This window comes from Sardina pilchardus, chromosome 1 (genome assembly GCF_963854185.1).
Source record: "Sardina pilchardus chromosome 1, fSarPil1.1, whole genome shotgun sequence".
NCBI classification, from domain to species: domain Eukaryota; kingdom Metazoa; phylum Chordata; class Actinopteri; order Clupeiformes; family Clupeidae; genus Sardina; species Sardina pilchardus.
Genome location: NC_084994.1, coordinates 16181979 through 16194154, shown reverse-complemented (window position 1 = coordinate 16194154; position 12176 = coordinate 16181979). Strand labels below are relative to the sequence as shown.

General features: G+C 42.0%; 1 protein-coding gene across 7 annotated transcripts in view; it reads left to right on the top strand.

Moving 5' to 3' along the window:
* The first annotated feature begins 1830 nt into the window (after positions 1-1830).
* The window catches only part of LOC134083075 (uncharacterized), a 43172-nt gene continuing 32826 nt past the window's right edge, over positions 1831-12176 (top strand). For 4 of the 7 annotated variants that reach the window (XM_062539217.1, XM_062539226.1, XM_062539243.1 and 1 more), the window contains exons 1-6: positions 1831-1907; positions 4233-4304; positions 4627-5301; positions 5676-6383; positions 9996-10694; positions 11174-11878. In XM_062539217.1, the coding sequence (XP_062395201.1) occupies positions 4280-4304; positions 4627-5301; positions 5676-6383; positions 9996-10694; positions 11174-11878 (2812 nt within the window). In that variant the 5' untranslated portion in view covers positions 1831-1907; positions 4233-4279. The remainder of the gene's footprint in view (positions 1908-4232; positions 4305-4626; positions 5302-5675; positions 6384-9995; positions 10695-11173; positions 11879-12176) is intronic. The other 3 variants (XM_062539209.1, XM_062539235.1, XM_062539254.1) reach the window with 3 other exon arrangements.

Below are 12176 nucleotides of genomic sequence, written 5' to 3'. Positions count from 1 at the left end.
GGCAGCTTATTGCACCTCTCACCCCTGGACACAGTGACTACAGGCAGCTTATTGCACCTCTCACTCCTGGACACAGTGACTATAGGCAGCTTATTGCACCTCTCACTACATGATGAACTGAGTCACCTCTCACCCCTGGACACAGTGACAAGAGTTCCTCAATCTGATCCACATTTGATAATGATAAAACAACATCCAGTTTTGTTCAATAGGGATGAAGATGCATGTACTGTATGCTACAGTATATCACCATAATCTCATATTGATATAAAGTACTCTGGAGCAATATTATCCTTGCAGTGAAAGGGACACATTTATTTAGGTGAAAATAAAAGCTTAACTTAGGTTTGAGATTGTGTGTGTGTGTGTGTGTGTGTGTGTGTGTGTGTGTGTTTTAAAGGCTTTCAATATGGACCCCAAAGGATCTGCCCACACAACACTGTCTCCCCTTATACTGTATGTAGTAGATGCCATTTTGAGTCTCAACACTAGATGGCAGTAGTGAGTCGCTGCACTGGCTGGTGTGTGCAGAGTAGTAGGAGTTGTAGTCCAGCCCAGAGCCATAGAAAGACAGAGTTGTGACACTCTCTGATGTTGCCGCCACACGATCAAAAGTTCCAAAAAACCTGCGCTGAATGGCTGAATCGCAGGAGGGTGGGATGTACTTTTGGATGCTTGAGGGTATAATCAATTAACTCATTGACTAATGACTACTGACCAAGAGATTGGCTGTTAATAGTTACAAAAGTCCCATAACGCTGAAATAGACTGGAAAAAGCGCTGCCATTTTTTCCTCTGGAGGTCTATGGGAGTGTCGCCACTCTGCTCTGGTTCAGCCCATCTGCTGAGGAAAGATGAGTGTGGAAGTGCACACACTGCAGACCTGAGATCAGTGTTGTGCGTCTGCTGGAGTCAGTCAGACGATGCCAGATGGAGGGAGAATGACCCCAGATCAGCATGGTGTTGAGGTTCTGTGTGTGTGTGTGTGTGTGTGTGTGTGAGAGAGAGAGAAAAGTTAGAATAAAAGCCTAATAGTGTAATAATGAGTAATGTAGTAAGTGACTAGACTAGAATAGAGAACAGTGAGGGTGCTGTTTGAATGAGAACCTACAGTAATAGTGTAATACCTGCGTTAGAAGTAGAATGAGTCCAATAAAAGACAGACGGAGTAGAAAAGGACGTCATGGTAAGTGCAGGTTAAGAGGTGGTAGGGGAGGAGGATCTCCTGGAAGAGCTGGGTCTTATGAAAGGTTTTTGTGGTGAGATGTAGGGACACCACAGACACTACCACACTACCATGTGCCCATAATGACGCTGATGTCCTTTAGTTCACGTGGTCAGTCTCAGTCTCAATGCACAGACGGCCGACGATGGGACGGTGATTTATTGCAGGCGAATGTTTCTGTTTTTTTAGGGCGATTTTCACACGTCATAAATTAATGGTCAGTGTTTCTCCACTGAATCAATAGGTGATCGCATCACCAGTTTGTGCAATGAAGCGATTAACATTCCACCATCACATTTGAAAATATTTGTATTTCACCCTTACCCCTTACTTTCACTTGCTATTTGATTGCACTACACTGTACCAGTAGTGTGTGTAAAGAAGTGAATGAAGTCACCTGTTCTCTTAGTGTGTGTGTGTGTGTGTGTGTGTGTGTATTTGAAACATCTCAGAAACAGTAAAAAAAGGAAGAAAATGTGTGCTTGAGACATGTGGGGTATAGGGCAGATACAGAACAAGTCCATACTGTACTGTACATGCAACTGTAATGAATGAGTTACATTGAAACATGATACCAGCGTCATGATGTCAAACAGGTTTGGGTTCTCTTCACTGGAACATACGCAGATATACAACGCTTCTTTGGAATTTGCAACTCTGAGGAATGAACGATATAGTGAAGGTAAGATATTTTCTATATAGACATGGTGTTAAGGATACACTATATCACTGACATGTGCATTATTTTAAAATGAGAGTTGTTACGGTTACCAAAGGTTGGATGAATGAGAGTCAATAGAAGAAAAACCATCAACATGCTAATACTCAGTGCTAGTACAAACATGAACCATTAGCAATCAACAGCAACAGCAATCATTCTACATTATGTTACATTAGGCCTACATGATGTTACTTTTGGCTGACACTTTTTAACCAAAGCAACTTACAACATGGTAAAAACATTTTTAAGCGTTTAAGAGCAATTCTAACAACACGTTTTACAACAATAAACAACAATTCAAGCAGGAAGACACACAAAAGTTAATGCCTTCAATCAGGAAGCACAGGTAGCCTACTGATTTGGTCATAATTATGACATTATGGATACATCATGTACACACAGCTGTTTAAAACCTAAAAGCTCTGTCTTTCATGGGTGTATGTATATTGCCAGACAAGAATGAAAGTCATCTAGAGAATTTGAAATACAGAAAAATAGATGTTTGAGTGACAGGGTTCAACATGTGTGTGACAAGCAAAGATATAGTGTAGCAGTTGAACAAACTCTAACATCTCATTCACTGTATGCTTGTGATACTAATATTTCAACATAAAATTAAACCAACAAACAGGAAAGGACAAGAATCTGGGGTGTGGGCTATAGGCCTAGCCTATTATGCAGATGGCAACAAAAATGCTGAACAACAGGTTTAAGCGTTCACTGGAACAGTTTGGCTTGAAACGATATTCAGGGAAGTGGTGTAGGCTTTACATGTCTCAAAAAGATAGTGTCACATGGGAGACAGGATAAACAGGATTGAGAGAGAGAGAAAGGGTAAGAGAGGCTGTGTGTGTGTGTGTGTGTGTGTGTGTGTGTGTGTGTGTGTGTGTGTGTGCGTGTGTGCACGTACAAACAATCAAACCATCAAAATGTGCAAAGATTATCCCTCCTTCTACCCCTACTCCTCCATCTCACTAGCCTAGTTTACTCATCTTTCATACACGGGGGGTGCAAATAACCATCGCTCCATTATGATAACCACTTCAGGCATCCCAGGACCACGACCAGCTACTGTACCATGCCAAACACACACTTAGCTTATTGGTCATCAATAGCAATCATACCGAACTACTGAAAATGGATTTAGGGAGCCTAGGAGGTGTCATTGCAATATATTTTTATGGATCAAGAGAATGTGCGCTTTCGATTTCTTACAGGTTGGGTCGTTGTTGCCCATAGCATGCTAGCATTCTGCTAATGAATGATGTCATTGAAACATTTGAAAGGCTTTTTACAAATAAGTAACTTGAATATAATAAATAATATAATACTCAATATATTTTCTTTGCCAACATTCTATTTCTAGACAAAAGTTCTAGAGAAAAGTGGATTTTGAGGGGTAGCCTACAGCTCCATAGATCCATAGCTCCATTCATTCTGCACTTACTCGCTAGAGCTCTCACATGGAAGCAGAAGAGAAACTGCAACCAGTCCAGAGACCGCAAGTTTCCAGAGAGTGGACTCTCTCCCCTTATTAGACAATTAGCCTATTTCACAAGATGTCGCCACTGTGTAAACTAACTTCCTCTGGAACAGCTCAGTCTATAGGAAAGACAGAAACAGGAAGATGTTTTACCCTGCCAATTAAGGCATCATTAACATCAACTTGGCCAGACACCTGGACACTGTGAAATTGACGTGTTTAATTTCCATTTCAGTGCTTCCAACTCAGTGGCTGTAAGTGGGTTAAGAATAGGATTTCAAGTGATTTTGCAAAAATGGCCAAAAAAGCGAATTCCATACCATACCTTTAATTCCTACCGGTCTCCTCTATAATGTAACTATAATGTTATTGTTCACGTTACATTGTGTCATTTTTTGCAAAGACACATTTTTTCTTCAAAAATATGTGCTCATTCATGTGTAATTACTTCCACCAACAAATCAAAGTATTCTCATAAGCGTAGAATCTGCCATTCAGAATACATACGAGCGAGTCGCCTGTATGGCGACAGCCATGTTTCGGCCTCCATCTTGAGAATACATTAGGCAATGAGGGACATGCCTGCAATTCTAGCTCTGCCTTACGCATCCGTCGGTCAGTTGCTGAACGACAGAGTTGTGCTCGTGGCTGCCGGGAAACCCCCAAAGCAAAGTATGGGATATACTGTACCTTCTCATTGCTGGGAGAATTTCCCCTAAGAATTAGCCCAAGAAATACACAATGTAGCTTTAATGCTGTGACAAAAGGTACCCATAATAAAACACCATGTTATCCTCTTTCAGTGTGAATGCAGTCATGACATCTGAGTGACCTGAGTGAAACTGCAGAGATGGCTTCAGGGGGATCATCTACTGGTGAGTCCATCACTCCGATATACCCTAATGTGTTCATCACTCCAATACCCTCTGATACCCTAATGTGTCCATCCCTCCGATACCCTCTGATACCCCTAATGTGTCCATCACTCCGATACCCTCTGACACCCTAAGGTGTCCATCACTCTGATACCCTATGGAAAGTGTGTATATATAATTATTTTCAAAGTCATTTGTCATGAATAGTTGATATGGCAGTGAATCAATTATTATTTCTTTACTATCTTTACTCAATTGCTCAAAATGTTTTCTGAAAGCTTGACAGTGTGTGTAAAGTCTTCCTGTGTTGTCTACTGACCAGGTGATATCACCAATCTCTCCGACTTGAGGATTGTGCTGCTGGGGAACAGAGAAGCTGGGAAGAGTTCTGCAGGAAACACCATCCTGGGCAGAGAGGAGTTTGACCCTGATGTGAGAACACTGCAGTGTGTGAAGAGACAGGGAGAGGTAGCAGGGAGACAGGTCACTGTGGTGGACACTCCGGGATGGAAGGGTTATGGGGATCATTTTAACGAAGATTCTCCTAACCTCCTGAAACAGGAGATTGTTCTCAGTGTGACTCTGTGTCCTCCAGGACCTCATGCCTTTCTGTTGGTCATCCATGAGAACATGACCTTCACAGAGGCAGAGAGAAATGCCACTTCAAACCATCTGAATCTTCTGGGCCATGGAGCCTGGAAATACTCTCTAGTTCTGTTCATTCAGGAGACTCCTGCAGAAAAAAAACACTTTGAGGTTAAAGGGAAAATGCTAAAGTCACTTGTAAATAATTGCGGGAACAGATATCATGTCCTCAACATCAAGAGCAAGCATGATATGCAAATCTCAGAGCTGCTGGAGAAGATAGAAAAGATGGTGTCAGGAAACAATGAACGTCACTATGAAATAAACAGAGAAATATTACAGAAGGTTGAAGAGAGGAGGGCAGAAGAAGAGAGGAGAGCAGAGGAGAAAATAAAGACAGTACAACGATGGGGTAAGTTAATTATGGAATAAATATATTGGTAGCATGTATAAGGAGCCAGAAGAGTTAAATTTCACAATTAAGTGAACAAATACTAATGTAAATGAGTCTGTGGCTCAGAACTTGATGATCAGATTGTTAATGACCAAGTTATTCCAGTCTTACATTTATTTGCGACTTCAAGTTTCACTCAAGTTTATGTTGTGTTTTCTGAATAAAGCTACTCAAGTAAGGTAAGGTATAGGCTACTTTACTGAAGTAGTATAAGTTTCACTAAATGCTCCCCTCTGGGAGGAGGCTACGGCTCCCGAGAGCAGTGAAGTCCAGGCATCGCCTGAGCTTCTTCCCTTTTCAAAGTCTCTACTGAAATTCTCCATTTACTCCAGCAGGAGGTGCACTGCTTCCAGAACTCAGAATTGTGCTGCTGGGATTTAAAGATGCTGGGAAGAGTTCATCAGGAAACATCATCCTGGGCAGAGAGGAGTTTCAGCCTGGACAGAGATCTGCTGTTAGTGTGAAGAGACAAGGAGAAGTAGCAGGCAGACAGGTCACTGTGGTGGAGGCTCCTGGTTGGTGGAGACATTATCAGGTTGAGGATAGTACTGAAATGACTAAAAGAGCTATTCGGCTTAGTCCAGGTTTGTGTGACCAAGGCCCCCATGTGTTCCTGCTGGTCATACGAGCAGACATATCATTTACTGAAGACCAGAGAAGATCAGCCCAGGAACACTTGGACCTTATTAGTGAGAAAGTCTGGAGTCACACCATAGTGCTGTTCACCCATGGAGACTGGCTGGGAGACACAACCATTGAGCAGTACATTGAGAGTGAAGGAGAGAGCCTTCGTTGGCTAGTTGGGAAATGTTGCAACAGATATCATGTTGTTAAAAATGAAAACAGGACTGATGTCAGTCAAATCACAGATCTCCTAGAAAAGATTGAGGAAATGGTTGCAGGTAACAGCAGCTGCCACTATCAGATGGACAGCAAGAGACTGGAGGAAATACAAGAAAGGATGAGGAAAGAGGATGAGAGAGCAAAAGAGAGAATGATGACTGTGGAGAAGAAAAGACAACACCTTCAGTCACTGAAACGTGAGTTGGATTGTGTCTGATCTGCTTTCTAATGGGAGAAAAAAAGTATGTACATATTATATTGAATACACACACACACACACACACACACACACACACAATTGTATGGGTATGGTGACACAATGACTTAGAAGTGTTGTAAGTGCAGCCCATTACACAATAGCCCCTTTCAGACCGTCGGGCCAAAGCCGTGCTAGCCAGGCCGTGCCAGGGCTAATTGGTTTCACACCTCTTGGCGGGTGCTAACTGCGGGCCAAATCGGGGCTACTAGCCCCTGATTTTTGGACCAACAAAATCGTTGGGCCAGTCGGGGCTACAGTCGGGCCAGAGGCGGCGTCAAGGTGAAGGCGGAGTCAACCCGTTGCTGTGTGTGGAGTCCACAAACATTTGAACATGGAATTTAGACATAACATTACATCCACATAGATATTTGCCTGTCAGTAGGCTAACTCCGTCCAGAGATCACCATGTAGCACAGTAAAAAGTGAACTAATATAACTAACTAACATAGCGTCCCGCTAATTTAGGCTATTCCTGCCAGTGTGTTTTCTGCTATTGATACCAAAGATCCTTAAATAGTAGCCTAGATTAGCCCAGCTTGACGTTACATTATAAACTTTGTTTTTCATGCTAGCGCGAACTTCTCCTTTTAGTACACTAGAAGAATACATAAACGCCTGGACATGGTAGTGATTTTCACCGCTTAAAATTCATTTATTTTCATTTAGAAAGAAACGTGGTGAGGCAATAGAAAATGCAGGTCGTTTGTTTAGAACAGGAAATCGCGTTGCCGGGACAACCTGACATTTTCACTCACGCACTCCAGCCCCTTTCGTTCGGAAATTCTAAAATAACTCTGTTTGTTAATGCTTCAAAATAACATTTAATAAATGAACCTTACATTTTCCAGTAGCCATAGAGTTGTGGATTTTAACAAAGTCCCGTTTGGTTCTTAGCAGGAGTGTCTACTACTGGCTTCAAAATATTTTCTTTAGCCTACTCGGCTGTGAACTCGTGGCATCGTCGTGAAACTAAAATTCCACTGGAGCTCCATGCGGATTTTACTGTCTATGGATTGTACACACAGCCTTACAAATGTTTACTGCTCTTCGAGTCAGGTAAAATGTCATTTATGTTACATAACTCATTTAGATACACGTCTGTGCCATGCGTTTCTTTAAGAATCTACCGTCTTGGTTTGTATAGAAATTAATATTAGCCTAAGTGACATACAAACGGACAATAAATGGTGACTGACTTCGCCTACGCGACTTTCTGCTTATCCTGCTTGAAAAGGTGTGGTAATGGTGACGTTTTCACAAGCGAGGGCGTGTCGAGGTGTAATGCGGAGAGGCTAATAGGGAGGGAAAGTAATCTCATCGCCACCTGGTGGTTGCGTTCCTAGAGGCTAGCGGGAGTTGATGGGATTTTCTTTTAGAAAAAATATATCTCGGCCCACGATCGGAAGTTAGTTAAATGCCTTCAATATGCTATCCATGTAGGTCAGCTCTATTGCTTCTAGTGGTCATACTTTATTTTTTAGGATCAGTTTAATTGTTTTGAGTTTGTTTGTAACATGGTGATAACGAACTACAGTAGCTAGCTACAGTAGCATTTGACGTCACCAGTTTGGGCGCTCCATCTCCAACTGATCAAAACGGCAATTTGCTTAACTTGCTTATCATATTTTTGTAATAACAGAGAGCGATGTAAACCACGTGGTAATTACCTTTATGTTGGGATAACTTGTGTTGTGCTCCTACTCACACAAGAGCTGGCAGTAAGTGTGAGCTATTCAACTTCAGTACCAAGAGGGCCGAATGAAAAAATCACTGGGTTTTCAGGGGCCGCATAAAATAAGACGCCGCAAAATAATTGTATCCAACAATAGAGTAAAATTCAGTTCAATTGAATTTTATACACTGGCATAGAAACTAAGAACATAGCCTATTATCCATATCCATAAAAAAATCTTCTCAGACAGGTGATAGGCTGCCACACAAACTATACAAGTATTTGAAAACACCCAGGCTAACCATATATTTCATACCTGATGTCTGATAGCTGCCATATCATGCATCAGTGGGAAGAATTGCAGTGTTGATTTAACTAGCCTACTTCAAGATAATTAGGCTCATAAGTGTTTCAAACACACACAGTAGCCTACAGCGCCAATCTCTCAAATATACTAAGCATTGAATTTAAAGAAAAAGTAATGCCAGCTCTGCCTCTGTTTATCTATTTCACGATTTCTTACCGCCAAAGATTCTAAACTTCGAGCCTGCGCAAATCACAAACAATAACATTCCCACGAGTGTGAAGATAGCTCTGTCTAAAGAAACGTCTAATTGAACGAGAATCGTTCATTTTACCCTCTGCAACAAGTACGAGACTTTCATGTTTATTGTGCAACAAATCCATCGCTGTAAAGAAGGAATATAAAGTCAAGAGGCAATTCTCTACAAACCACAGCTCCTTCACTAACTTTCCCGAGGGCTCGGAGGAACTGAGACCGGGTATGATTGTAACATTTTTGATTTGCGCACGCTCGAGGTTTAGAATCTTTGGCGGTAAGAAATCGTAATTTAATCAACATTTAATGATAACATTTAAAAATAGTTACACATTTGGAAATGTCAGTTTGTGTAGTGATGTGCTGTGTTCTCTGAGTGAAGATAACTGGAAGAATTAGTCTGGCCAATAGGGGCGGGCCGACAGTGCGCTACTCGCCAAACATATGAAGATCTATGCACACCCGTCAAAGCGAGTTCATTCTCATGACGAGACACGCGGGCCACAGGAAATTTGAAGCGGGCCACATCTGGCCCGCGGGCCGCTAGTTGAATAGGCCTGGTCTACTAACTAACCAACTAGCTAACAGGCTAATAAACAAACCATGCTAGGTGAGTAACGTCGTCGAAGGGTGTCACGTCACTTGAAGTTGTAGTCCATTTATGAAATGAAACGAGCAATTACGTTTTTTTTTAAATAAGGCGAAATAGAGTCTGATATTTTCACAGTTAGTAGATTATTACAGTATGCCGATTGAAAAATATTTTTGGTGGATAAGATCGCTGGTATAGCTGCGTAGTATTTTTTTGAAAAGTCGGTCTATGGGACTTGACATTGGAGCTGCTCTTCGATAGGAACGCAACCACTTGGGGCGCTGGTTTTCACTTTCCCTCCCTATGGCCTGACAGTCTGAACGCAAAGGTGAGGCTTGTGGACCCGGGCTATTAGCACCAGTTTGGCCCGAAGTTAGCCTGGCCCAAGCTGGCCCGATGGTCTGAAGCCGGCTAATTTGTCATATTCAGCAAACATCAGATTGTCTGGGGCGTCTGCGCTTTATTTCTACTGCACTAGAGGCGTGATCAATGGACATAGTTCAAATGACTCTGTATGCTTTTGCATAGTCCTTTAACCAATCAGACCAACAATCTGGGTGCGTCTTTTGGATAAGCTAACTTGTGATTAGACCCAGCAAACGTGGACAGGATGCAGGAGAGATATTGTAGATGTGCAGATTTCCAGCCTGAGCTGCAGGATGGAATCCAAATCAGTGGTACTTTATTGTATCTAATTGTATGTAATCTAATCTATTGTACATTACAGGAGAATCAACTCCTATATCACAGTTCAGAGTTGTGTTGCTGGGATACAGTACATCTGGGAAGAGTTCATCAGGAAACACCATCCTGGGCAGAGAGGAGTTTGACCTGAAGAGAACAGCTCAGTGTGTGAAGAGACAGGGAGAAGTAGCAGGCAAACAGGTCACCGTGGTGGACACTCCAGGATGGTGGAGGAATTACAACCTCAAAGACACTCCTGAGCTCACTAATGAGGAGATAGTGCTCAGTGTGTCTCTGTGTCATCCAGGACCACATGCTGTCCTACTTGTCATAGATATTGATGATTCTTTCACAACTGACAAAGGAATAAATATTGAGCAACACCTGGAGCTTCTTGGTAGTGTTGTCTGGAGTCACACCATGGTGTTGTTTACCAGTGGAGATTGGCTGGGAGACACGACCATTGAGAAGTACATAGAGAGTGAAGAGGCATTGCGGCCTCTAGTAGAAAAATGTGGGAACAGATATCATGTCATCAACAATAAGAATAGGACAGGCGATCAGGTCACAGAGCTGCTGGAGAAGGTAGAAGAGATGGTAGCAGGAAACAATAACTGTCACAATGAGATGGACAGAAAGAGACTGGAGGAAGTGAAGGAGAAGAGGAGGAATGAAGAACAGAGAGCAACAGAGAGACTGATGAAGGTGGAGAAGCAAAGACAACACCTCCAGTCACTGAAGTGTGAGTTGTATTGCATTTTCTGTGTTTTGCAGTAAAAACTGAGCTTTTTCATAACAAAAATAAACATTTTTCAAAATTAATCTTTAACTTTTGAAACATTGAGTGCAATATGTCATAATAATAATTATTATGGCCATGGACGAAATTGGTAAAATACTAAAGTTAGTGAAATAGAAGCAACACTGTGCATTTGCTTTACACTTGATTGGCTAGTTTTTTTTTATCCGCCTGTTATTTTTGGTTTTATCTTCAAATTCACTTTGATATCATGTGCATGACACGTGTGCTGTACCCCAACATTTAGCAGTGCCAGTGGGGCTGTACATGGTGTTCACAAGGTGTACTGTAGATGCACTTTAGGTGGTTAGCTCACTACTACTATAAGTAAAACCAAACCTCTGTATTTCTGCTCAAAGTCTGCAAAGTTCTTACGATAACACGGCCATATAATGTGAAATATATTTATATATTCTTTCCAGCAGGGAACTCATCTCTGCAGTCAGAGTTCAGAGTTGTGCTGCTGGGACACAGAGGATCTGGGAAGAGTTCATCAGGAAACACCATCCTGGGCAGAGAGGAGTTTGACCTGAAGACAAGAACAGCTCAGTGTGTGAAGAGACAGGGAGAAGTAGCAGGCAGACAGGTCACTGTAGTCAAGGCTCCAGGATGGTGGGAGGAATTCAGCCTCAAAGTCACTCCTGAGCTCACTAAACAGGAGATTGTGCTCAGTGTGTCTCTGTGTCCTCCAGGACCACATGTTGTCCTACTTGTCATAGATATTGATGATTCTTTCACAACTGAAAAAAGAACAAGTATTCAGGAACACCTGGAGTTGCTCGGTGAGATTGTCTGGAGTCACACCATGGTGTTGTTTACCAGTGGAGACTGGCTGGAAGACACGACCATTGAGCAGCACATTGAGAGTGAAGAGGCATTGCGGCCTCTAGTAGACAAATGTGGGAACAGATATCATGTCATCAACAATCAGAATAGGACAGGTGATCAGGTCACACAGCTGCTGGAGAAGGTAGAAGAGATGGTAGCTGGAAACAAAAACTGTCACTTTGAGATGGACAGACAGAGACTGGAGGAAGCGAAGGAGAGGAGGAGGAATGAAGAACAGAGAGCAACAGAGAGACTGATGAAGGTGGAGAAGCAAAGACAACACCTCCAGTCACTGAAGTGTGAGTTGTATTGCATTTTCTGTGTTTTGCAGTAAAAACTGAGCTTTTTCATAACAAAAATAAACATTTTTCAAAATTAATCTTTAACTTTTGAAACATTGAGTGCAATATGTCATAATAATAATTATTATGGCCATGGACGAAATTGGTAAAATACTAAAGTTAGTGAAATAGAAGCAACACTGTGCATTTGCTTTACACTTGATTGGCTAGTTTTTTTTTTATCCGCCTGTTATTTTTGGTTTTATCTTCAAATTCACTTTGATATCATGTGCATGACACATGTGCTGTACCCCAA